Source organism: Bos grunniens, chromosome 24 (assembly GCF_055505025.1).
Source record: "Bos grunniens cultivar Pamir isolate PY7600 chromosome 24, Bosgru_T2T1.0, whole genome shotgun sequence".
Classification (NCBI taxonomy): domain Eukaryota; kingdom Metazoa; phylum Chordata; class Mammalia; order Artiodactyla; family Bovidae; genus Bos; species Bos grunniens.
In genome coordinates, this window is record NC_141188.1 from 23,533,914 (window position 1) to 23,561,239 (window position 27,326).

Genomic DNA, 27,326 nt, shown 5'->3' on the forward strand with positions numbered 1-27,326 from the left:
AGTTATTATTCATGAGTTCTAATAAATTTTCAGTTAGTTCTCTGGTTTTATTGGGAGAAATCAATGCATAAAATGATGCATTTGTTGTACCATGTATATATGTATATATACATCAAGTATACAAAGAATATATACCCACTACCTTTTCAACTACCATGGAGATAACAAAAATGTTTTCCTCCTTTAATTAACATTAAATTTCTTCAATCGTCGTCACTGATTTCCTAATGTTAAATCATCTTCGCGTTCCTTGAACTAAGTCCTACTTCGTGGTGTTCACAAAATTTTCATTACACTGCTGGCTTAGATTCACAAACTCTTTTTTTTTTTTTAATTTAATTTTATTTTATTTTTTAACTTTACAATATTGTATTGGTTTTGCCATATATCGAAATAAATCCGCCACAGGTATACATGTGTTCCCCATTCTGAACCCCCCTCCCCACCCCCCATATCATCCCTCTGGGTCGTCCCAGTGCACCAGCCGCAAGCATCCAGTATCGTGTATCGAACCTGGACTGGTGACTCGTTTCATATATGATATTATACATGTTTCAATGCCATTCTCCCAAATCATCGCACCCTCTCCCTCTCCCACAGAGTCCAAAAGACTGTTCTATACATCAGTGTCTCTTTTGCTGTCTCATATACAGGGTTATTGTTACCATCTTTCTAAATTCCATATATACGCATTACTATACTGTGTTGGTATTTTTCTTTCTGGCTTACTTCACTCTGTATAATAGGCTCCAGTTTCATCCACCTCATTAGAACTGACTCAAATGCATTCTTTTTAATGGCTGAGTAACATTTTTTGTGTGGTTTTGTCTTCTTTTCTTATGGTTCTTTTAAGTTTAAAGAAATAACTTATAACTATGGGAAACCGTCCACATTTTTGAGGGTCTAAAAGCTTGAGAACTAAAGTTAAAAAAAAAAAAATGATCTGGTTAGAATCGTATTGGAGAAGGCAATGGCAACTCACTCCAGTACTCTTGCCTGGAAAATCCCATGGGCAGAGAAGCCTGGTAGGCTGCAGTCCATGGGGTCGAGAAGAGTCGGGCGCGACTGTGCAACTTCACTTTCATTTTTCACTTTCATGCATTGGAGAAGGAAATGGCAACCCACTGCAGTGTTCTTGCCTGGAGAATCCCAGGTACGGCGGAGCCTGGTGGGCTGGCGTCTATGGGGGTCGCACAGAGTCGGACACGACTGAAATGACTTAGCAGCAGCAGCAGAATCCTTATTGCACATCAGCTACCAGTATGTCCTGGGCTTTTCACACCTTCCCTACTCATTTCATGTAAACAGCAAAGAAGCTAATTCCTTCAACAAACAATGAATTAAAGGGTGGGTTACATTAGCATTTGCAGTAAGTTATGTTATATGATCATTTAGGTATAATATTGTATGTCATTTTCTAGAGTCAAAAGAGGCCCTGAGAATTTTTTAAAAATATCTTACTGACTTTGAAAATGTTACTAAAGAATTGTTGCTACTGCCTCTGGGTATGTCCATTTGGATAGTTCAGCTTCCATTCCTCAAATCTCTAGTGCTTAAGAGAGACATCATGAAAAGGATACCTTGACATTAACTGTTGCTACTAAGAAGATCATCAGTGGTTCTTGTGGGGCAGGAAACCAGGCTCAGGCATAACCTAAACAAGGCTGTCCTGTTCCGATTCCCATCAAAGGTCACCCCTCCATCTGTGCTCTGGATCCCATCTCCCCTCACCTTCTCATGGATGTCACTATTGCAACTTTCCTCACTCTCCTGCAACGTCAATTTCTCTCCATATGGTCTTGGTGTTTTTTTTTTTTTTTTGATGGGGACCATTTTAAAGTCATGTCCAACTCTTGTGACCCCATGGACTGTAGCCTACCAGGCTCCTCTGTCCATGGGATTCTCCAGGCAAGAATACTGGATTGGGTTGCCATTCCCTCCTCCAGTGCATCTTCCTGACCCAGGGGTCGAACCCAGGTCTCCTGCATTGCCAGGAGATTCTTTACCAACTGAGCTATGTCTTTATTGAATTTGTTACAATATTGCTTCTGTTGAATGTGCTGATTTTTTGGCCCTGAGGCACCTGGGCTGGGTGCACCACTAGAACACCAGCAAAGTCCCCTGACTATTCTTAATGTATGCAAACATGCTCTGGTGTCATACGATTTTGACAAAATACGATTTTAAAAACCTCCTTAACTCCATATAATCTGTTAGTTTGTTGTTGTTTAGTCCCTAATCTGTGTCCAACTCTTTTGCAATCCCATGAACTGCAGCTTGCCAAGCTCCTCTGTCCATGGGATTTCCCAGGCAAGAATACTGAACTGTATTGCCATGTCCATCTCCATGGCATCTTCCCCACCCAGGGATCAAACCTGTGTCTCCAGCATTGCAGGCAGATTCTTTACCACTGAGCCACCAGGGAAGCCCCAACTTTTTAGCTACTATGCTATTTATTTCCCCCTATACACAGCAAAGCTTGACAAAATTGTCTCTATTTTCAATGTTTACTCTACCACTCAAACCAATTCAATTGTCTTCCAATCTTACTATTGAGGTTACAAGGTTATCATCAATAGCGTCTCTGTTACTGAGTCTAACAGTCACCTTTTTTCTTCATCCAGCTCAACCTCTGAATAGTATTGGGCTCTGGTGACCAGTACCTCCATCTTGAAAGTCTGTATTTTGTTCCTTAATTAGACAAAACAGGTACCAACTAACTTGAAAATTCAACAACTTGAAAATCACTGCCATTGTCCTCAAAGTCTAGCCAGCCACAATTTAGGATATTGCTCACCTCATTGACAGGTGTAGAGATTTGTGGGTCATTTCATTCATTTCACAATAATGTGGCCTACATTTTACACAGATCCCACTTTCATCAAATTATGCCAAGGTTGCCACGACTCATGTACCGCCCCTTGTTAAGGATACACCAGTGGTTCCTGTGAAACCATTACAAAATCCAAACTCCTTCCCTGACCCACACTGCCAGTGACCAGGCCTCTGTCTACTGCTCCCTGGAAGCTCCTTTCACAGTGGCTTCCTTGTACTCCACGTTCTTGCTAATCATGGCAAGGCTTAGAGCTCACCTCCTCAGAGGCCGTCCCTGACCATACCATGTGAAGTGACCCCTGAGTTACTCGACCACCTCATTTAGTTTTAGGTCTGGTATTTTATGGTTAACTCATATGTTGGTTTGTGGAATGCAGGTTAAGAGAGTCTGCACATTAATCTGGCTGGGTCCCCTCTGTATCCAAGCCTTTAATGCGGTAACTCGCACAATGTGAGCGTCAATAAACACCTGGTTAATGAATGAAGCTTTACGGGTTGTGACAGCTGAACCACAACAAGGGCTGGTAAACAATAAAATTCTAATGTTACCAAAGTCCCAGGTAAGAGGCATTACTGAAAGAGTTGCCATCTGTTTTTTTTAAGAATTGATAGGGTATAAATATATTAAAGACAAAAAGAAACCTAACCAAAACAAGAGCTACTCTGGAAATCAGTCTTCAGAAAAGTGAAAAACAAGCTTTAAAAGGCTAAATACTAGCTCTCACACCAAGGTAAAAGCAGTACAAATTGTAGGATGTTGTGCTTACCAAGACATCAATTATGATGGGCTATGCTCTAAGCCCATTGGCTCAAGGTGCTACTTCAGTTTTATGAAGGTCAATGAGACTCTGGAAATAATCAGGAAATAAGCAGAAAAAAGGAAAATATTCTGCCTTTGTACAGTATCATGCTATGCCTGCGCCTATAGCCCTGAGGATAATTTCAGTTGCAATGTATCAAAAGTGACATAATGGAGCTGAAAAATTGTGGGACAGGAATTCAAAATGAACAGCTGGGGCACGGTATGAAGGCAGAACTCAAGAAGGAATATTCAGACTCAAAAGACTTGAGGATGTATGATTTAAGTCTATGAAATCATGAAGAGCATGAGAAGACAAACGATCTCCTTTTTACCAGATCCCATCCCAGGACCCCAGCAGAATATCAGAATAAACTGACATTTTTTTAAAAGGAAAATTTCAGATAACAGAAGAGAAAGGAAATATTACTCAATAAGTTTATGGGTTGTATTATGCCAAGAAATAGACGAAAGGAAAACACCTATTTGTGTAAAATCTGTAAAGCTTTCCTATCTATTAGAAACCTTCTGAATCCCATGGAGGTTAAGTATTTTAAATTGTCTTCACCCTATTTTACAGATTTGGGAACAGGCTCAGAAAGTCATTCTGCTAACAAAAGTAACACAAGAGGAATTTACACTTTGTTCTGAACTCCAATTAAAAAGTTTTTTTTTTCTCCTTCTCTATGCTGCTTCTAAGATTTATAAAATTTAAAGGTTCAAAGAGAGCTTAGAAAACTTGCTAGATTATAATTTTATAAGGAGTCATAAAGGAAAGAGAACATACAAACCTTTCAGACTGATAAGATGGGTGTCAGCTGTTTGCTCCTCATAATCTTGGAGGATTGGGCTTGACACATAGCTCATTAATCTGCTCCAAAGTCATGATTTTATATTTTAGTATACATACTCCTAATAACTTTATTTTACATATACAGTGTATATATGTGTGTGTGTGTGTCTGTATATATATATATATAAAGCATAGCCTCTCCCAATAATATATTACTATTCACTTTTCTGCACATCTGTAACACAACATTTTAAGTCAACTATTCTCCAACAAAAATTAAAATAAATTTCTATAGTCTTTGAAAAAAATAATACATTACTGCTGTCAAGATTTCACAGTATTTTCCCAGAAATGGGACACAATCTGTGGAGAAGACATCAAGCTATATTTGGTTTGGCCATTAACAGCTACTCAAATTGCCCATCTGATTTTCTCCCAGGCCAGGGAACCCTTCTATAGAAAAGCCTATGTCACTGAGGTATTCAATTATCACTTTCCACAATCTTACTTGGTACCGATGAAGGGTCGGAAGCAAAAAAAAGGACATCTATTTAATGGACACATCTGTGCAATTATACCTTTAATTACAGAAATCATACAATGTTTTAAAAAAGCTTATTTACTCAAATTACTATCAGTGAAGACAGAGGAGGGGGTGGGAAGGATAGAAAACCAGACTACTGGCCCTTGGATCAAAGCCTCAATCATCTTGAATGGACTGTGACATGTCATCACACCCTTCTAAGTCAACAGTATTCCTAGCTGCAAAATGTCTGGTCTGGACAGCTCTAAGCCCTAAAATCAGATGATTCTCTAATTCGCAGTCCATCACCAACTTGTCTTTTAAGGGACACTTGATATTTCTGCTAATTAGGAGACAACAATGTATTTCATCCTATGACTAAGATTTTTGCCAGCGTGCCTGCTTGTAGCCATCGCCATCTTTTGCTCCTTTGCTATAGGAGACAGGAGTATGTAGCTGCATCTGCAGGATGCTTCCAGGAGCACCCACTCATGTCCTTCCCATCCAGGTACCCTTCTTTGAGCTCTTGATATCGATACACTCAGCAACAGAATCATATTTTCTGTCATCTTCTGCAGCTGACTATTACGTATCTTTCCCATTAGAATACTGTTTTTACACAATAATCACAAAATCATTCCCGCTCTGTTTTTGCATTCAGCCCATCTTTTCTTGAACTGATCTCACCGCAGAACTGCATCGGTTACCAAAGCCCAAACCTCATGCTGGAGGCAGTATTCCCTTTGGGAAATCGGGGCTTCCTAATGAGCAAAGTGAGGCTTCAAAACACAGGGTTACAGATTTCCACCACATCAGCAGAAACCACGCTACCTACACAAACACAAGGCTTGAAGACTTTAATGGCAACTATGTCACAATGCTTTGAAACATGAACGTTTTAAAGGAATTTAAAGCTCCCAACTTCAACTGCATTTTTCTAATCCAACAAAAATGTGCTGAAATTGGTAGTAGCCCCGTGCTGTTTTCATAGGCGTCTTTCGCATTCCTGGCATGAGCAGCAGCTTCAGAGCTTCAGTTACACAGTCCTATTAAACTCTGCGAAAGTGAACTTAGGACTCTGTCTACTTCACCTGCCCCAAGTCATAGATTCACAGAGATCAGGAATTGAGAAACTTGGTTTCAACTGAGTTTGCTCCCTGGAATTCTCAGGGTCCTCAACAGAGCTTCCTGCTTCTTCCTTTTGCTTGGAGTTATGTCAGACACTTTTAATTCATATTTTAAACGAGTCTCAAAGACAGATAGCTTTCAAACTGACTCCTTGAAGAGGAAAAGGAGTTAGAACCAGCAGGAAGACTTCAACTCTTGCAGACATAGATGGAGAAGGCTTCTGTGACTTATACTGGATGCTAAAAGCACTCCATCCATGCCCTTCTCCCACTCAGGAAGCTGTCAAAGGATATTTTCATCTTTCTTTTACAGAAAAAGAAATAAGCCAGCAATCATTATGCCAACAGATGGATTTTTAAGAGTATCATCAGATATATTAAAAATCCTTGTCAAACCATGTCATTGGGCTTTCATCTGATACATGTCCTGAAGTTTTACTGATTCCTATGATATAAAACCTTTTTAAGAATCTTATAAGCTGCAACAAATTGCATTTAAAGATACCAAAGCTCTCTGTTCACAACCTGCCTTCAAAAACCAGGAGTACTTTTTACAAAGTAAGTGTTGTATTAGTCGCTCAGTCATGTCCAACTCTTTGTGACCCCATGGATGGTAGCTTGCCAGGTTCCTCTGACCATGGGATTCTCCAGTCAGGAATGCTGGAGTGGGTAGCTGACCCAGGAATCAAACCTGGGTCTCCTGCATTGCAGGCGAATTCTTTACCATTTGAGCCCCTTTAAAAGTGAAGTTGCCTTTAAATCAGATTTTTATTAAGAAACTTACAGAACAATGTTAAAAGCAACACTCTCATAGAGATAATCGATCAGATATTAGATCAATGTGTGTGTATGTATTTAGTTGCTCAGTCTTGTCGAACTCTTTGCCTCCCCATGGACTGCAGCCCATCAGGTTCCTCTGTCCATGGAAATCTCTGGGCAAGGATACTGGAGTGGATAGCTATTCCCTTCTCCAGGGGATCTTCCCAACCCAGGGATCAAACCTGGGTCTTCTGTGTTACAGGCAGACTGACCATCTGAGCCACCAGGGAATCCCCCAAGATCAATGCAGTGAGTTGATTTAAAAGTGGTTCTTCATCAAAAAATCATGGAGAATGAAGACTATTTTCTTCCTACAGTAGGAAATTTCAATACAGTAAAAATTTACATTGGGCTTCCCAGGTGGCGCTAGTGGTAAAGAATCCGCCTGCCCATTCAGGAGACTGGAGTTCAATCCCTGGGTTGGGAAGATCCCCTGGAGTAGGAAATGGCTACCCACTCCAGTATTCTTGCCTGCAAAATCCCACGGACAGAGGAGCCTGGCAGGCTACAGTCCATGGGGTCCCAAAGAGTCAGCATGAATGAACCACTGACCATAGCACAAAAAATCTACACACCAAATAGCCCTTGATTAAGCTTTAGGTACCAATATTTGTATTTAAAAGTATATTTTAGAGAAATAATTAGATTATGACAGATAGAAACATGTAATACTCAGAAAAGAGCTGGTATTTTAAGAGTGGTAAAATAAAATCATGAAAATAATTTTCATAGACATTAACTCTGAGTTGAAAACTGGATGCAAAGAACGCTAAAGTCTAACTGGACCATTTCCAGTTGTTTTGTTCAATGAAATCATAATTACCCTGCAACTCAGCATCTTGCATTCGAATGCCTTAGGGAAAAACACAAAACTTCAAATCTGCCTACCGATGCAGACAAAGATTCAATCAACTGACACAAGAAAGGAACGGCAGGTGAAGAATCACCACGTTGGTATGAAAGGTTTCTTTTTACGACGAGTTGGGTGCTTGGTTTCACTTCTCGTTTCTAACACCAGTGACTTCCTTTAGGGTAATGCACTCATCAAATTTTATCAAAACAAGCTGTCTGACATAAGCAGCTTCGTGCCATAAGCTCTGGCCTCTACATGGGAATCAGGAATGCAGGAATGGGAGAGGCCCTCGGAGCGCAGGCAGGATGGTGGCAGGACAAAATGTCACTGGCTCCCAGATACTGAAACTGGCAGCGCGACGTCCCTGAGGCCGAAGTCCGAGAATAGAGCTCAAGTTAGAATTCTGGCTTTCCAGACAGAGGAGGAGAGGCAGCAGGAAAAGCTTTTATTACAAATGCAAAACAAGGGAGAAAGATACATGGGAAACCCATTCTGAAGGGGTCACTTTTCTTAGCAGGGTAATCAAAATAGAAAGCTTGGTAAAGCTGTAATATCAGAGGATACAGTTTCTCTATGACTGTGCACTCATGTATTTTCACCCATTTGTTTGTATTACCTCCTCTAATGGACAAAAAAAAATTTTTTTTAAGTACTGAAATTACATGAGTGACTATGTAAAAGGGCAAGATTTTTTTTTAAACAGAATATTTTAATTAATTTATTTTGGGGGCTGTGCTGGGTCTTTCTCTAGTTGTGGAGAGTGGGGAGCTAACTCTCTAGTTGCGGTGCACAGGCTTCATGGCGGTGGCTTCTCATGTTGCAGAGCACATGCTCCAGAAGCAGGGGCATCAGCAGCTGCAGCAATAGTTGTGCGTGGGCTCAGGAGCTTCGGCTCATGGGCTCTGGAACACGGGCTCAGTAGTTGTGATGCAGGGGCTTGGGTGTTCCATGGCATATGGACTCTTCCTGGACCAGGGATTAAACCTGTCCATGTGCACTGGCAGGTGGATTCTTACCCACCAGAGAAGTCCAAAAGGCAAGATTTAAATTAAGAAAAGCTTTAGGAGGTAAGAATCTGAAAAGCTGGATTTCTTATCTAGTTTTTGTGGTTATAAAGAAATGCCCATCTGGAAGGCGGTACAGACGGATGTCGCTCGATTTATTAATCAATGAAAAAAAATCAATAAACCAACAAATACTTATTGAGGATAATGATTTTACTCTTAAAGGACCAAGAAATTTAGTTTTGAGAGACCAGAGAAACACACATGGAAATTCTAGCAAAAGTACAAAACAACTCTAAGAGTTAAACTATATGGCAGAGACACAAGGATTAAAGGACTTCAGTTCAGTCGCTCAGTCATGTCCGACTCTTTGCGACCCCATGAATCGCAGCACGCCAGGCCTCCCTGTCCATCACCAACTCCCAGAGTTCACTCAGACTCACGTCCATTGAGTCGGTGATGCCATCCAGCCATCTCATCCCCTGTCGTCCCCTTCTCCTCCTGCCCCCAATCCCTCCCAGCATCAGAGTCTTTTCCAATGAGTCAACTCTTCACATGAGGTGGCCAAAGTACTGGAGTTTCAGCTTTAGCATCAATCCTTCCAGTGAACACCCAGGGCTGATCTCCTTTAGAATGGACTGGTTGGATCCCCTTGCAGTCCAAGGGACTCTCAAGAGTCTTCTCCAATATCACACTTTTGTCCAATAGATGTTGTTCAGTCACTCAGTTGTGTTTGACTCTTTGCAACCCTATGGACTGCAGCACGCCAGGCATCCCTATCCTTCACCATCTCCCAGAGCTGACTCAAACTCATGTCCATTGAGTCAGTGATGCCATCCAACCATCTTGTCCTCTGTCTTCCCCTTTTCCTCCTGCCTTCAATCTTTCCCAGCATCGGGGTCTTTTCCAATGAGTCAGCTCTTCACATGAAGTGACCAAAGTACTGGAGCTTTACCCTCAGCATCAGTCCCTCCAAAGAATATTCAGGACTGACTTCCTTTAGGATGGACTGGTTTGATCTCCTTGCAGTCCAAGGGACTCTCAAGAGCCTTCTCCAACACAACAGTTCAAAAGCGTGAATTCTTCAGTACTCAGCCTTCTTTATGGTCCAACTCTCACATCCATACATGACCAATGGAAAAAACATAGCTTTGATTATACAGACCTCTGTAGGCAAAGTAATAATGTCTCTGCTGCCTAGGTTGGTCATAGCTTTTCTTCAAAGGAGCAAGCATCTTCTAATTTCATGGCTGTAGTCACCATCTACAGTGATTTTGGAGCCCAAGAGAATAAACTGCTCAATAAACTCCCCCAAAGAGTAATCAGTATTATCAAACAGATAAAGTCAAGTCAAACTTGCACAGTCATTTCTAGACCTCAAGGACCTTGACTTCCAATGTTGAGGTTAATAGTACTCAGGGAACACACATATTTTGCTGAATGAATAGGCTGGAAGGTAGCATTGGGGATGGTCCTCAGAGAGGCATTTCAAGCAAAAATAGGGAATTACAACAGCTGGTGAAAGCTGAGTTTGGGCAAATGCAGGCTACAGGGAAGGAAGTAAAGGGGGAAGATGCTGGGAAGATGGATTGCAGACAGACTATTTAAGGCTTTAAAAGCAGCAACTTAAATTAATTTGGTAGGTAGTGGGGGAACCAATATTTCCAGGCACAAGTTTCTTCAGAGAAGAGTCCCATAAACTGTGCCATTTTTAAGCTCCAATTTTAAGAATGTATCTATTTTAGAGGCAAATGAGAGTAAGGATAAATGACCTAAAGCTGTCCATCGACAGATGAATGGATAAAGAAAATGTGGTATATACAATATCCACACAATGGAATATTATCCAGACATTTTAAAAAGAATGAGATTATCATACTAAGTGACAAAAAGATAAATAGGATATCACTTATTGTGGAATCTAAAATACGACAGAAATGAACTTATTTATGAAACAGAAACAGACTCACAGACGCAGAGAACAGATTTGTGGTTGCCAAGGGGAAGGGACTGTGGAGCCTACTACAGCACAGAGAACTATATTCAATATCCTGAGATAAGCCATAATGGAAAAGAATACGAAAAATAATATATATATATATATATGTATGTATAACTGAATCACTCTGCTGTACAGCAGAAATCAACAGAATACCATAAACCAACTATACTCCAATAAATTTTTTTTAATCCCTAAAGGTTATAAACCATCCCAATTTCTCAGGAAATTTCTATTAGACTATTCCTCATATCGCTCTATCAACAGGACTATATGCAGGCCACTGTGTGACCTCCAGGTTGTCATAGTTGATGAAGAGGCTTTTAGTAGGTGTCAACAGACCAGCACAAACCCGCAGTCCATTTCTACACTAGGGACCACTCACTATGGATCAATGTTAGAAAGGTTGCCTTTTTAACAGCTAAAGTCACTGTCCCTGGGACTGGGACCTGCAAGGTTCTTCCCAGATCAAAGCCATTTTACCTCCGCTCCAAGGCGTGCAGCTGCGGGTTCATTCCCTACTGCTCCCCCGCCCCTCATCCAGTCCACAAGCTCTCACCAACACCAATACCATCATCAACACCAACACCACCCCTCCTTTCCAGAGATGACAATCTTCCCCACAGCTCCCTGAGAAGAGGCCTGGAAGCCAGAGCCCAAAAGGCCAAGGTGGTACCAAAGGAAGCCTCCAGCAATTGCAGAGGAACTTCCATGTCACATTCATGCAGACCATGATACACAAGACAGTATTTTTCTCTAATACACTGCTTCCTGCATATTTCCCAGGTTAATCCTTTTCTAGGCAGAGGAACCAGAGATCAAATTGCCAATATCCGCTGGATCATAGAAAATGCAAGAGAATTCCAGAAAAAAGATCTACTTCTGCTTTATTGACTGCGCCAAAGCCTTTGACTGTGTGGATCACAACAAACTGTGGAAAAATCTGAAAGAGATGGGAATACCAGACCACCATACCTGCCTCCTGAGAAATCTGTATGCAGGTCAAGAAGCAACACGTAGAACTGGACATGGAACAAGAGACTGGTTCCAAATTGGGAAAGGAGTACGTGAAGGCTGTATAGTGTCACCCTGCTTATTTAACTTATATGCAGAGTAGAAATGCTGGGCTGGATGAAGCACAAGCTGGAATCAAGATTGCCGGGAGAAATATCAATAACCTCAGATATGCAGATGACACCACCCTTATGGCAGAAAGCGAAGAAAAACTAAAGAGCCTCTTGATGAAAGTGAGAGTGGAGAGTAACAAAGTTAGCTTAAAACTGAACATTCAGAAAACTAAGATTATGGCATCTGGTCCCATCACTTCATGGCAAATAGATGGGGAAACAATGGAAACAGTGACAGATTTTATTTTCTTGGGCTCCAAAATCACTGCAGATGGTGACTGCAGCCATGAAATTAAAAGGTGCTTGCTCCTTGGAAGAAAAGCTATGACCAACCTAGACAGCATATTAAAAAGCAGAAACATTACTTTGCTGACAAAGGTCCATATAGTCAAAGCTATGGTTTTTCCAGTGGTCATGTATGGATGTAAGAGTTGGACTATAAAGAAAGCTGAGCACCGAAGAATTGATGCTTTTGAACTGTGGTGTTGGAGAAGACTCCTGAGAGTCCCTCGGACTGCAAAGAGATTCAACCAGTCCATCCTAAAGGAAATCAGTCCTGAATGTTCATTGGAAGGACTGATGCTGAAACTGAAACTCCAATACTTTGGCCACACGATGCAAAGAACTGACTCACTGGAAAAGACCCTGATGCTGTGAAAGATTGAAGGCAGGATAAGGGGACGACAGAGGGTGAGATGGTTGGATGGCATCACCGAGTCGATGGATGTGGGTTCGGGTGAACTCTGGGAGTTGGTGATGGACAGGGAGGCCTGGTGTGCTACAGTGCATGGGGTTGCAAAGAGTCGGACACTACTGAGCGACTGAACTGAACTGAACTGAACCCTTTTCTAAGCACAATTCTAGTATTATGAGGATCCCAAATTAGTATGAGGAATGTACAAGTATTTACTTCTGAGATTCAATCCTAGAAGAAACTGAAAGAATAAAATTTAATTTTAAAAAGCAAAAAAGGCAAGAAAGAAGTTTTCTTTAAAAACATTCAATTTTTAAATGTTACACTTAACTGTAATTAAGTGTAATTTTAAAGTTGATATATACTATGAATTGTCAAACAAATACATAATCTAAAAGAAATCAAAGTGAAGAAGTGGTCTTCCTTTGGAGAATGCTAGGAGAAACTGTAGGAAATTTTACCATCACGAGTTTTGCATTTATATGCTTCTTATTGTTAAGTAATTTGGTCTAGAATAAGACCAAACTCTTGGATAAGAACAAACTCCTGACCAATCTGTGCAGGCAGTGATGGTTATTACTCGGATAAGAAGGAACTCCTGACCCAATCTGTGGAGTGATGCTTATTTTAAGAGCTGCCAAGCAATTCTTCTGTTTTCAGGTATATCATTCTAACATGCCCAACATCCCCAAACATTTGATGATGACTTCTGACACTCCTTTTTTTTTTTTAATAGTGTCTACGTGGCTGATAAACTGTAAATTTAAAAACAATTTAGGGAAAAACTAGGTTAGAAAAAATATTTTCCTTTGAAGAACAGTAGAACTTGAAGATGCGTGGCTTGATCATCTCAGCTGTGGAGAAACTGGATGGTCTACCACTGCTTCAGATATTCAGAGCACAGACTGCCCATTCGTGTTGTGAGGCCATTCAATGGTGACAAGGGCCGGAAGGCCACCACTTCTGTCCAGGGACCTTGCTTAACCTTTGCTTTGTACTCAGGAAAAGCTGAGAAAAAAGGAACTTAAATGCTCTGGAATCAAATGTGTCAAGCAGAACTTTGGTAGTAAAGGAATGGGTCCTTACTAGGTATCATCTGTATTGCCTTTTTTTTTTTTCGGTTGCACCGAGACTTAGTTGTATCATGGGGGATCTTTCATTGTGATGCACAGACACTCTAGTTGTGGCACATATGTTCAGAAGCTGTAGTGCATGGGCCTAAGCGCTCCTTAGCATATGGGACCTTAGTTCTCAGACCAGGGATCGAACCCACCTCCCATCGCCGGCATTACAAGGCAGATTCTCAACCACTGGACCACTCGGAAAGTAAGTCCCTCTACTGCTTTTTGTATCTGGCTGTATCCCCAGATTCCAGCCTGCCTTCTGACACACTACAGGCGCTCACTAAAAATCTGCTGACTTTAGGAATACCTGAAGCGATATGTTAGAATACCAAAAAATAGCTAAATAGTCATGGTTGTTCTGTCGCTAAGTCATGTCTGACCCTTTGTGATCCCATGGACTGCAGCATGTCACGCTTCCCTGTCCTTCACCATCTTCCAGAGTTTGTGCAAATGCCTGTCCATTAAGTCGGTGATGCCATCCAACCATCTCATCCTCTGTCACCCCCTTCTTCTCCTGCCCTCAATCTTTCCCAGCATCAGGGTCTTTTCCAATGACTTGACTCTTTTTTTTTTTTTTTTTCCAATGAGTTGACTCTTCACATCTGGTGGTCAAAGTATTGGAGCTTCAGTTTCAGCATTAGCAATAGTACATTTACTCAAAACCCCCAAATTTCTCTTTTCAAATGTTCAACCTGAACGTTTCAATTAAACTCCATTTCAGAAATATTTATTAATCACCCACTAAATCCACATGGCTCTTTGGCCAAAGACTCAAGAAGCTTTTCTAGGCTGACATACCCTGAATATTCACTGAAAGGGCTGATGCTGATGCTGGGGCTCCAATACTTTGGCCACCTGATGCAAAGAGCCGACTCACTGGAAAAGACCCTGATGCTGGGAAAGACTGAGAGCAGGAGACAGGGGCGCCAAACATTTTCTGCCTAAAATATCCTTTTGCCACATTTTACCTTTGAGCAGAAATCCCTCTTTTGTTAAGTTTAGCCCAAGCATCGTCTTCTCTATGGAGCTTTTCTATTCCCAGTACGGAATTAGCTGTTTCACTACAATGGCTACAAAAGCCAAGTAGTAAGTTGGACTTGCATTTTAATTAGCCATCTCTCTTAGCCGACTGCTGGGTAACTCTCTACCAGCTCTTTAAAATGGGGGCTGGGGTCCAATTCATCTTTCTACTATGCTGGCACAGGGTCCGCTGTGACTGTAAACTGCCGGCAGCTCTAGAATTTCCTTTATAGAAGAGGTTTAGGGGCTGCAACCCGGCTGGAACTGGGAAACAGATATGAAAGGAGGCTAGAACTGGGTGGGGACAGATGACTATTTTTTTTTTCCTTTATTTTTAGTGGAGTATAGTTGCTTTACAGAGTTGTGTTAGTTTCCGCTGTACACTGAAGTGAATCAGCTGTATGTTTTTATATATCCCCCCTTTTTTGGATTTCCTTTCCGATTAGGTCACCGCAGAGCACAGAGGAGAGTTCCCTGTGGAGGTTCTCATTAGTTATCTATTTTATACATATTGGTGTGTATGTGTCAATCCCAATCTTCCAATTCATCTCCCTGCTCCCTCCCACCCCCCTTGGTATCCATATGTTTGCTCTCTACATCTGTGTCTCTATTTCTGCTTTGTGAACAGGGTGATCTATTTTCCTAGATTCTGCATATATGCATTAATACATTTGCTTTTCTCTGACTTATTTCACCCTGGATGACAGTCTCTAGGTCTATCTACATCTCGGCAAATGGCACAGTTTCAGACAACTATTCCTAAATGTTGCACCAGCATGTCCCTTTTGTACAGGGCTAAGCAAACATCAGCTTTTCATAAGAAAGGAGCTGGAGAAGGACTGAAAGAGGTGCCCAGCACAGCTACCGCGATACAGGCTCGGTGAACAGAATGAAATGCATGGGAAACAGTGATTCCTTGAGTGACCCAGTATATATAAAACAAGATTATTCTAGAAGATGTTCTTTTTCTCACTGAGGAATTGAGGATGTTATTAGTAAGTGTCTTCACAGCTCCAAGTTTATTAAAACAAGCCTGGGTCCAACATAAGGAAAGGGCTACATGCCTGGGCTTCAAATGTGCATGTGTGTGTCTCTAAGGAGCCATGACTCTGGTTACCGCTCCACTGACCAGGGATTATCCCAAGAGACCTGAATCAGAGCAGGTGGCAACATGTCAGATCCCTCTAGCCTTGCTTAGAGGGCAAGAGAGTTTAGAAGAGGAGAGAAGAAAGGAGACCAGGTAGGGGAAAGGGGCACGTCCTCCCCCACCCACTCTCAGCAGGCAGAGCAAAAAGGAGTTTGAGGGACTTCCCTGGTGGTCCAGTGGCTAAGACTCTGCACTCCCAATGCAGGGGACCCGGGTTCAATCCCTGGGCAGGGAACTAGATCCCATATGCCGCAACTAAGCTCAGGTGCAGCCAAATAAATAATATTAACAACAACAACAACAAAAAACCCAACCCATTTTTAAAAAATTCTAAGATTGAGAGCAAAATCTTGTGTTTCTACTAGCATCTCACTACCTTTGCTAAGAAAGTTCTTGATAATGATGCCAGGTCACGGTGTAAAACCCACAGAATACCAGCTGTGTCTCATTTTCTCAATGAGTAACTGCAAGGGTGGGGATATGGACTTCTAGCTACTCTGTTCCTAGAGCCGCTCATTGGGCATCTGATAAATGGATATGTAAAAAAAAAAAAATCAGAAACGTGGGCATGCACGCACACACACACACACACACCCCTCTCCCACATCTACAGACACACACACACACACACACACACACTCCCTCTCCCACATCTATAGCGGCCGCACACATGAACAAGAAGAGAGGAAGCTGGTGAGCCAGGGAGGTTCCAACTAGCATCCGCCATAAACACTTAGCTTCTTTGGGCTTTTATCCTCTTATATAAAACAGGAATAAAAAAGTCCCATTGTTCTTCTACACACAGTTGTTACAAGAATTAAAACAGATAATACATATAAAGCACAATGAAAATGCTGAAGAATGATACATAAAAGTTGAGGCCTTATGACATCATTTTGCCCCTAACGTATAAAACCATGCATTATGTGGCTGGTTATAAATAATTGGAGCTATAAAAATGAATAGGATGGAATGGAGTTGTTTCAGCTATGAAATATGAATCTCCAAAATGCATGTTTTAGACTCAAAGGGCAAAGAACCAAAGAACAAAATGAGGTCCTTGGCCTCCTCCTAGCAAAGTAAGGAGATGAACACATTCCTAAGATCCTCAAGTTTATCTACTGAAAAACATTCAAGGGCTTCTCCAGTCCTTAAGTCTTTCCCCAGATAAACATATGAGGTGCTTAAGTAATCACAAATTCATTTATAAAAGGAAATGTCTATTTTCCCCCAATTTTCTACTCTTCCTGTTAAAGTCTTTAGATGATCTAAACTGAAGAGGAGAAAAGGGAAAGGAAAAAAAAAGCGATATAAATATGAAATAATCTTTCATAAAGACTACACCCATCATATAAGTAATTACCATCTTTAGGAAAAATCAACATAACTTACAATATGTTAGAACATACATATTTTTCATTAAGATACTTGTTTTATAGATCTTGGTGAATGATTTCAAAATAAACATATCATTATGCTGAGCATCTTATCGTAAAGCAAAGGCAAAAATCAGAGAAGGGGCTCTGAAGGTTTCTGAAATCGCAGTTATGAATCACAAAACTCACCATCTCCTTGGGCTCTAGCACTGAGTCCCACAGCCTTCACCAAGATTTCTGGTGTCTCAATACTGAGGGCTACAGGCTTAAAGCTAATGAAGTCAGTGCTGGGGATTTGGAGGTTCATTCCTCAACTGAAGCACTCTCATCGGTATCCCCTTCATCACCTGCCCATGGTACAACAATTCTCATCTCTAGACTCACACCTGTGGACCCATTCATGGTTTCTGAGCAGGTGAAACCTAGCAGAATCTTAACTACAGTAGATTAAAGAAAAACATCTGAACCCAAGGGGAGATTGCATGATAAAGAGTTTGCAAATTAGCAATACACTTACTAAGAACCCAGAAGACTGTACTCATCTATTGACATCTGGGAATTTTCTCAGATAAGGGAAAACAGTTAAGAGATAAAAGTCTAGGATTTAATTAAGGGTACTACTTTATACAAATTCCTACAATTATTAAATTTTGTGATGTTATTGAAAATTCTGGAAGGCAATCATTAGCTGAAATTTCTAATAACATGTCACCGCTTTGCTTTGTTCCAGTTAAGGCACTATATTAAGTTCACAGTGCTTACATGTTCCTTGGTTTTTTTGGTTAGTATATAAACTGCCAGCCTTCATCCCAGGTGACCTGTCTGCCCTGTTTTACCTTCCCTGGTTTATAATGATCATCTCTACCAAGGAGGGACTCCAGTAGAAAGGGACAAGAACCAAGAGGACATACGTGTACCTATGACCCTCTGGAAAATACTAACAGAGCTGCCTGACACCTCTCTAGTTAAAGATCTGAGCAGTGATCACTGGCTTCCCAGAACTGAAAATATTTGTTGCATTTCTCCCAAAGAAATGAACAATTCCACGGTTTCCTGAGAAAATCCCAGATGTATGCAGTTTCTTCAAAGAAATAGAGTAAAAACAACTTTCACATACTCATATGACATCATCAGGAAAAACTCTACATTCCTCTTAGAGAAACAACACCCTTCATGTATTTAAGGGCTGGACCTAATAAAACACACATTATCCTACGTCCTGGTCACTCAATGTGACTCAAGAAGAAGGATTTCTGAGGTGTTTGGCCATTCTAAGGCATCCAGGCAGCACCCACTTCCTCCCAAAGAACCTGAAGGAAGGCACATCTCCACAGACTGTGTCCCACCTTTCCTCAGCAGGCTCAAAGCTCTTCCAGAACAGGACGACTGTGCGTGCTCTCTAGTTTTTTTCAGGATAGTGCCCTGCTGTACTGAGCTCTTAGCGGACCACAACTCCGTCTCAGTAATCCAGGTCCCCGGGGCCTAGACCAAAGAAGGGCTCACAACGTGTGTGTCAAATAAAAGAAACTGGGTCATGTGTGGAGACGTGAGCGGACCTAGACAGTGTCATACAGAGAGAAGTAATTCAGAGACAGAAAAACAAATACCGTGTATTAACATATATGTGGAATCTAGAAAAATGGCAGTGAGGATCTTACTTGTAGAAATGGAGACAGATGTGAAGAACAAATGTAAGGATACCAAGGGGGAGAGGGGAGTGGAAGGAACTGCGAGACTGGGATTAACACACATACCCTACTGATACTGTATATAAAAGTGAAAGTGAAAGTCACTCAGTCGTGTCCTACTCTTTGTGACCCCATGGACTATACAGTTCATGAAATTCTCTAGGCCAGAATACTGGAGTGGGTAGCCTTTCCCTTCTCCAGGGGGTCTTCTCAACCCAGGGATTGAACCCAGGTCTCCCACATTGCAGGAGGATTCTTTACCAGCTGAGCCACAAGGGAGGCTCAGGAATACCGGAGTGGGTAGCCTATCCCTTCTCTAGCGGATCTTCCCAACCCAGGAATCGAACCGGGGTCTCCTGCATTACAGGTGGGTTCTTTGCCAACTGAGCGATCAGGGAAGCCCAGTACTATACATAAAAGAGAGAACTGATGAGGACTTCTCAGGTGGTGCAGTGGTAAAGAATCCATCTGCCAGTGCAGAAGGAACAAGAGATGCGAGTTCCATCTCTGGGTCGGGAGGATCCCCTGGAGTAGGAAATGGCGACCCACTCCAGTATTCTTGCTTGGAGCATTCCATGGATAGAGGAGCCTGGCAGGCTACAGTCCATGGGGTCACAAAGAGTTGGACATGACTGAGCAACTGCATGCACGCACACACACCATGAGGTCACACTGTATAGCCCAGGGAACTCTGCTTAATGCACTGTGGTGACCTGAGTGCAAAGGAAGTCCAAAAGGGAGGGGATGCATGTATATGCATGGCTGATGCATTCTGCTGTAGAACAGAAACTCACACATTGTAAAGCTACTATAAAAAAAGGTGTTGGAAAAAAAATTGATTGTCAGAACTGAATACAGTAATGAGACAAAGAGATGGCTGATTGCTTTCAATATCAATACGTATGTATGCATGCATGTATGTACACACAGAAACACAAATATCTCCTCCATCTACTTATGGGGCAGCTGGATAAATGAAGGTGAGTGCATACACACTTTTTCCCACCATGGTATTTAGCATTACAGAATGCAGTGAACAGAAAAGCCCAACAAAAACAGCAATTTAGATTTATTTTTGGTAACAAAGGATCAAATATATATATAAACAAACACATTTAGAAGGAAAAAATACTATTATTTTCCATATGCTACTCAAAAAATAAACTCCTTTCAAGTGGCACATTAGTGGAGACACGGGAGTGTATTACCCACTGCAGCAGCTAAACCCTATTCTGAATCTCCTTCCCCTGATTTTTCAACTCACTTTTTGTCCCCCTGCTCTCCAGGTAGTTAGTTTGCTGAGACCAAGTAAATAGATTTTAAAAACCATCTTCAGCCAAATAAAATCAGAGAAAAACTATGGGCAAACTCCCTAAACCCCCACCTCTAAGTAATACATCACAAATATGAATAATATTCCACTGTAATACAATGACATCTGCAACAACAGTAACACAATCCAAGATGACTTAACTTTCTGAAAGCAAGTAGCAAGCAATGATATTTTATAAAGCTAAGTAAGCTCTGGAGCTACCAGACACCGACAAAATATCCTTACTTGGTTTCGGTTCAACGAGAGGAGGTCTACTAAATTTAGACTCTGAGCTGATTTCATCAGCAACCTGTCCTCCTGACAGAAGTCTCTGCGGACAGGAGGGAGAAACACTGGGGTGGGATCGACTTATTTCATAGGCACAGACCGCAGCCCCAAACGGTCACAAAGCGCACAGGTCCTGGGCATGGCTGACAGCCACCCCTCTAAATCCTGCAGTGCTGCTTGCTGTACAGCCTAGTCCTTTCCGGGAGCCATCAAGGACTCAGAATGGTCAGTATGACTGCGACACAACCAGCTGGACTCAGGAGCTTTCCTGGAAGAAGTAAACACCAAACACTTGATCCAAGACAAAGCTTGAAACCATCTAGAGCGAGAGCACGAAATGAAACTGAATCAAATCCTGATCATTTTTCTGTCTCTTTTTTAAAAATAAATTGCTAGTCAAGAGAAGACGTAAAATTTTTTCATTCTAAAAAATGATTTAATTCAAACTACAATTTATTCAAATACTAAAATGCTCAGGAAAATAACTGAGCTGTTATAACCAGCCTGGGGACAGGCGTGGCATCTGAGCATCAGCAGTTTGCTCGTCCTGTGGAGGGAGTGGGGAGGAGAAAGGAGATGGGGGAGAAGGAGAGGACAGTCTGCAACAGCCTCCAGGGCGAGGGGGTGTCGCTGGTCAGCTGCTGGCTGGCCAGGCTCTGCCAGTGACTCAGTCGTGGACCCAATGGCTTGGCTGCCTGCATCCCAGTTGAGGGGACAGGACTGGGGCACAGAGAGATGGCTGTCAGAAAAAAGCCTCAAAGGAAATTCATGTATCAGAGCAGAGGATGGGGAGGGTGAAGAGGAAAAGGAAAGGTACACTCTTTTCACTCCCAACCTCCCGCCTCACTTCTCTTTGCTCTTCTGCTCCAGACAGATCACTACCTCCATCCTCTCCAAAATGGTATTTCTAGTCACTTAAGTGAATTTCATGGCTTCTTAAGCACCATACTGTCCATCTTTCTCTTTTTTAAATTAAAAAAAAAATTATTTTCTGTCTTAAATATATGCCCATTCTCTCTTAAATCCCTTATAAAATTCTATCAAACTGGTTTGAGCTGGTACTAAAGTAAAACCAAAACATGTCACTCTGCAAAAAACCCTAGAAATTTTATAAAGCAGTTGAACTAAAACAAAAAATCGTTTTAGGCCAAACTAATCTGGTATTTCACATGGTTCAATCCCCCATCCCAACATGGGAAATCCACAAATATTCATCTTCAAATCAAACATAGATGAGCCATATACTGTCATATTACTAGGCAGTATTCACACCCATTGACAGTCTGGCCTTCATTAATGTAGTTCAGCTTTTCACCTGAAACATAAAGGTTGCTGCTCACAAGACATGGATGCAAACTAAAGATGCATATGACTGTATAACCCATATTTCATGTTCAAAGTCAATTTCATAAGATTACATTCCTGGGTTGAAATAACAGGAAAACAACAAGTCACTGTCATCCTTTTGCAACTTACAACACGTTTCAAAATGTTAAACCTCACACCATTCTCTTTTATAAAGCTTTAAAAGTGCTTAGATGGAAACAAATGAGATGATATAAAGGTAGAAAATTCTGCAGAAAAAGACGCACACATGTGAAGCAGTATGTCAGCTATTCATGAGCTAAAGAAAAGCTGATGTTAGTTTTAATGATAGCTGGAGGGAGAGCTCTTAGTTGAAAATAAAGAAACAAATAGGAAATAATGCAAATGGGGAAAAAACATGCCAAAGGGGGACTGAGAGTATTGGAACATAAGTCTTTAGGAAAAAGAGTAAGGAACAATTTTACTGAACAAGAAATAAACATCAGTTAAATATGTGAAGGTATTTTGTGTGTTTTCCCACAGCTTACGACTAAAATAAAATTATACACAGTAAACTAAAGGAATTAAAATGAAAGTAAAAGAAAAAGATATTATCCAAGAAATCAGACTACTCATTGTAAGTGTGCTGAGGACAAATCACTAAGGTCACCAATATCTGGTTTTGTTCTTATCCTAATGGCACTGTCCTCGCTGCCTGCAAAGTCTTCCAGAACAAAGAAGGGTATAAATAAATAAGTTCATGAATAAATTAAATGATAGAATTTCTTGCCAAATGCCACTGTTGAAGACAAAAGTCAAAGACTAAATTACGAATAAGGAAACTGTGCCAGGTAAATTCTGGATATTTTTACTGTTGGTGGTTTGGGGTTCCTCTAAAATGCACAGCAAGCTCTTGGCTGCAGCCCAGAAGTACTTGGGGTGCTTGCTGGCTGGCACACTTGAGGCTTCGCACAGCCAGAGATGCTGATTTAGAAAGTCAAGGATCCCAAAAACTGGCATTCTTAAGCAGCTTCTCAGAAGATTAGAAATGCATTTAGTCCCCAGTTTACACTTTGATGAAATGACTGTCTAAAATAAAACACCCGTTTCTCTACTATGGGGATTAACATATTTATTTGCTTTTTGAGGGAAAAAATACAACATATTTGGTAGCCAGTGAGTTACCCTAATGAAAATTATCTGTTCTCATGATCAAAATGGTTTCCACAGGTTTCATCAAGCCACACTGGATGGCAACGTAGGTACATATGGTTGGAAAATGCACACCAACGCTTTCTTTAAGGTAACTGTTCAAGAACCCTTCACAAATGCTGCTAAAATTTTATTGAATTTGCCTTATGAGAAATTGAAAAGATATGCAAAGAAATTATATATACATATACACAGAACAGATACACACACACATGGACACTCTAGCATTTACTACTGCTGTATCTAAAAATTCTAATTTGCTTCTCATTTCATTTGTCTGCAAAAACTCCCACAAATATGTTAAACAGGAAGTTCCTCATGGGCCCCTTGGACACTTTAGACCCATGACTGGCAATTTTCTCTATGACTGTTTTTTCTTATCTCCTTCCTTCTCTGTGTCTCTTTTTTTCTGGATAACCAACCCCATGGCCCTTATCCACAAGTACACATAGCCACTTAATGGGAAAGATACACAGTTTTGTCTTTGCCCCACAGCAGTTTCAAACTGATTTGCATTCATCCTAAAATGAGCACTTCTGAGGGAAGAACATGGGTCAGGCCCCATGGAGAAGCGAACCCACAATTACAATGTAAAGTGATATTTGTTATTAATAGAAAAGGGATGGCTGATAACAGAAAACACTCTGGTGTTTTTTTTTTTCCTCCAGCAAATTAAAAATAAAATATTAAGCCCTCCCTGGTGGTACAGTGGATAGGAACCTGCTTGCCAATGCAGGGGACACGGGTTCGATTTCTGGTCTGGAAAGAGTCCACAGGCGGCCGGGCAACTAAGCCCCTGTGCCACAACTACTGAGTCCAAGTACCTAGAGCCCATGTTCTGCAACAAGAGAAGCCACCGCAACGAGAAGCCCACGCACGACGAAGTGCAGACCCCCGCTCCCTGCAACGAGAGAAAGCCCACGCACAGCAACAAAGACCCAGTGCAACCAAATGCATACATAAACACTTTCTTTTAGAAATAAAATAAAATAGCAGGGCACTCCAAAACGCAGAGCAAGAACAGCACCAGAAAACCTGAGTGCAGATCTGCAGCTGAGCAGGATGCAACAGGGACCATTTCTGACAGTCATTGCTAGAGTCATTTCAATAGGCAAACAACACATTTTTCCTGGGTGTCATCACAGTCTAAGTCGGCTTTTCTCCAGATCGTACTAAAGGGTAAAGAACTGCTCGGTTTGCATCCACTACTGATCTCCCAAATCAGAGGGCTGATGCCTGAAGCCTGGACACAGAGCCGGTGGGTCAGGCAAGGCCTAGGTTCTGGACACCCTACTGTCTTGCTCGTGAGAAAATGATGACGCGAGAAGAGGTGTCAGTAGAAGGGAAGTTTGTCCGCTAGTTGATTCTAATCCAGCCTAGATGCAGAGAAGCGAGAGTGTCCTCTCTGGTGGGCCTGGACTGGTGGGGGCTGAGGGCCCTGCATGAAATCTGTCTACACAAGACTCATAGGATGTCCTGCTGTGGCCTCAGCATCGCCACACCAGCTATACCTGAAGATGCTTCTGTATCGATGTCTTATGGGATTTCACATAACTCCATCTCAGGAATATTTTCTCGTCCCTAATACCATTTTGGGTCAGAGGCAGAGAGAAAATCTCTCACCTATTAGTTCATAAGAAGAAAATACTTCCTGTTCCAAAAGGAAGACTATGTCTCTGCTAAATACTCTAACCTAAGAATGAATTACTTCACTAGTGACATGTTCTTCAACAAGCCTGCACTTAATCACTGAAATCAAACGTTTTTTGTTTTTTTTAAATTTAGCTCTATATGCACTCCTTACACACCTACTTCATAGTAGGCAGGGTGCCGCCTCAGATACTTGACAAAGAATGAGACACAGCCCTGCCCTCAAGGGCTCTGGGAACCTTCAGGGGAATAAAGGCTGGACCTTCTAACACAGCGTGGTAGGCATTATTCTGGAAGGGTGCTGGGCACGGTGCTCCAGGAACACCATGAAGCCTGGGAGGTCTGGGGAACCCTTCAGAGGGGATGACAATGAGCTGGATTTTAAAGTGTGAACAAGATTTTACTGCAAATGAAGAGAAGGGGAAAGACTTTTTGGCAACGGGAGCATGGAAAAAACCCATGCAATGCAAAAGGGAAGGAGTCTTTAGGAACAAAGAGTATCATGGGGCAGAGGCGCAGGGCAGGGAGATGTGGACCATGAAACCAAGGAGATGGACAGCAGCCAGAGGGAAAGGACCTTATCAGTCATGTAAAACAGCAAATTTTATCCTGTAGGAAGGACAACGTGGCGCCCGGAATGTTTATAAGAAAGGGTTTTGCAGGATCCAATCTGCATTTTTAGGAAGAGATGTGTGGTGGCTTACTGGGGGGGTGACAGAGAAAAGGCTGGGAGATCAGTTACAGAGCTTCAGCGAGATCACTCATAACACGTTTTGGGGTAGCTCGATGCTCTTTGGTGAACATCATCATTTTCCCCCATATGTTCATTAATTATACCTGAGGTTTTCTCCTTAAATTATCTATTGAAGCTGTATATATATGTATTCCTATTCCAAATACATCATCTGTGGTTTATAAAATCACATTCCACATGAGTAAACGTTTAGGTAAATACTTAAAAGAATGCTCTTACCTGAACAAAGCTGTTCCACTTTTGTGTAGTTTAAAGATACTATGTCATTAACCCAAGCGATGATGTCATGTCTGCTCATAGTCTCTTGGGTTATCGAGGTAGAATACACATTGACCGCCATTCCCCAACTAGAAAAAACAAACAAACAACATTTATTTACCTACAAGGAAAAAAATGAACTCAGAAAGATGACAGACATCCATCCAACCCTGGCAGAACTCTTATACGGTTAAAACTCATATACGGTTCGTGCATCATCATTTTACGTCTCCTTCAACTTGGTTCAAATGTTGTTCAGGCTCTGAGATTCCTAATGTCTCATGTAATTTAGTGTCTCAGAAGATGAGTTGGGAACAAATTTTTTTTTTTTAATCAGCTTTAGAGAAAAGGAAATTCCCTTCAGAAACAGGATACATACATGTTTCATTCGGGAAAAAAAAAAAAAAAGTCTTCACCAGATAGTCTTTATCCCTAAAAACTTTGGATAAAGCAAAAAAAAAAAAATAATTATACAGAAGGTACCTGGAACTGACTGCATGAGTCCTCCTTTCATCTCTGACTGTTCTTCCTTCTGACCATTCCATGACACCTACTACTTCCCCTAACTTTTCTCCAGAGGGGCACACAGTGGCCACAGAAAAAGTAACAGAAAAGGTTTGTTTTGCTTAAAATACTTTGATAGCTATGGTTTGGTAAGATTGGTTTCCTCTTTCTAATTAATAAACAATGTTTTTAGAGCAGTTTTAGGTTCACAGCAAAACCGAGTGGAAAGTACAGTTTTCCCATATACCCCCTCGTCCGACAATCTCCCTACCAGCTGGGACATTTGTTACGATCAGTGAACCTACACTGATGCACTCTCATCAAATACTACAGTCTACATTAGGTTCCCTCTTGGAGTTGTATATTCTCTGGGCTGTGACAAACATACAATGACAGGTATCCATCACTGCAGTATCACACAGAATCCTTAAAAAAAAAAAAAATCCTCTCTGCTCTGTCGATTCATCCTTCCCTCCCACCGTTTCTGGCGACCACTGATCCCTCTTACTGTCTCCATAGTTTTACCTTTCCCAGAAGGTCATGCAGTTGGAACCACACAGTACAAAGCCTTTTCAGACTGGCTTCTTTCATTAATGCACACTGAAGGTTCCTCCATGTCTTTTCATGACTTGTGAGCTCACTTTTTTTTGCACTGAATAATAACTGCACTGTCTGAGTTTATCACTCACCTACTGAAAGACATCTTGGTGGCCTCCAAGTTCTGGCAAATACGAGTAAAGCTACTGTAGTCACGTGCAGGTTTTTGTATGTTTGTGATTCATTAGGATAAATACCAAAGAGCACGACTGATCTGGGTCATATGGTAAGAGTGTGTTCAATTTTATAAGAAACTGCCAAGCTGTCTCACAACAGGGCTGTACCATCCTGCATTCCCAACAGCAATGAATAAAACTTCCTATTGCTCCATGTCCCCACCAACACTTGGTGGTGTCAGTATCTTGGATTTTGGCCATTCTAATAGGTGTATACTGAAAATGGCAACCCACTCCAGTATTCTTGCCTGGGATCCATAGACAGAGTAGCCTGGTGGGCTATGCAGTCCACGGGGGTCACAAAAGAGTCAAACGTGATTTAGTGACTAAACAACAACAACA

General features: G+C 41.5%; 1 protein-coding gene and 1 non-coding gene across 9 annotated transcripts in view; one reads left to right on the plus strand and one right to left on the minus strand.

The window, feature by feature from the left end:
- The window catches only part of MAPRE2 (microtubule associated protein RP/EB family member 2), a 187,210-nt gene that overhangs the window by 57,017 nt on the left and 102,867 nt on the right, over positions 1-27,326 (minus strand). For all 8 annotated transcript variants that reach the window (XR_015153749.1, XM_086372776.1, XM_086372775.1 and 5 more), the window contains one exon: positions 25,669-25,796. Coding sequence is in view for 7 of the 8 variants with exons in the window: in XM_086372773.1 (XP_086228899.1) it covers positions 25,669-25,796 (128 nt within the window). In the remaining variant the exon portion in view is untranslated. The remainder of the gene's footprint in view (positions 1-25,668; positions 25,797-27,326) is intronic.
- On the plus strand, positions 16,027-16,099 carry TRNAG-CCC (transfer RNA glycine (anticodon CCC)). Its single transcript has one exon. It is a non-coding gene; the product is annotated as a tRNA-Gly (tRNA).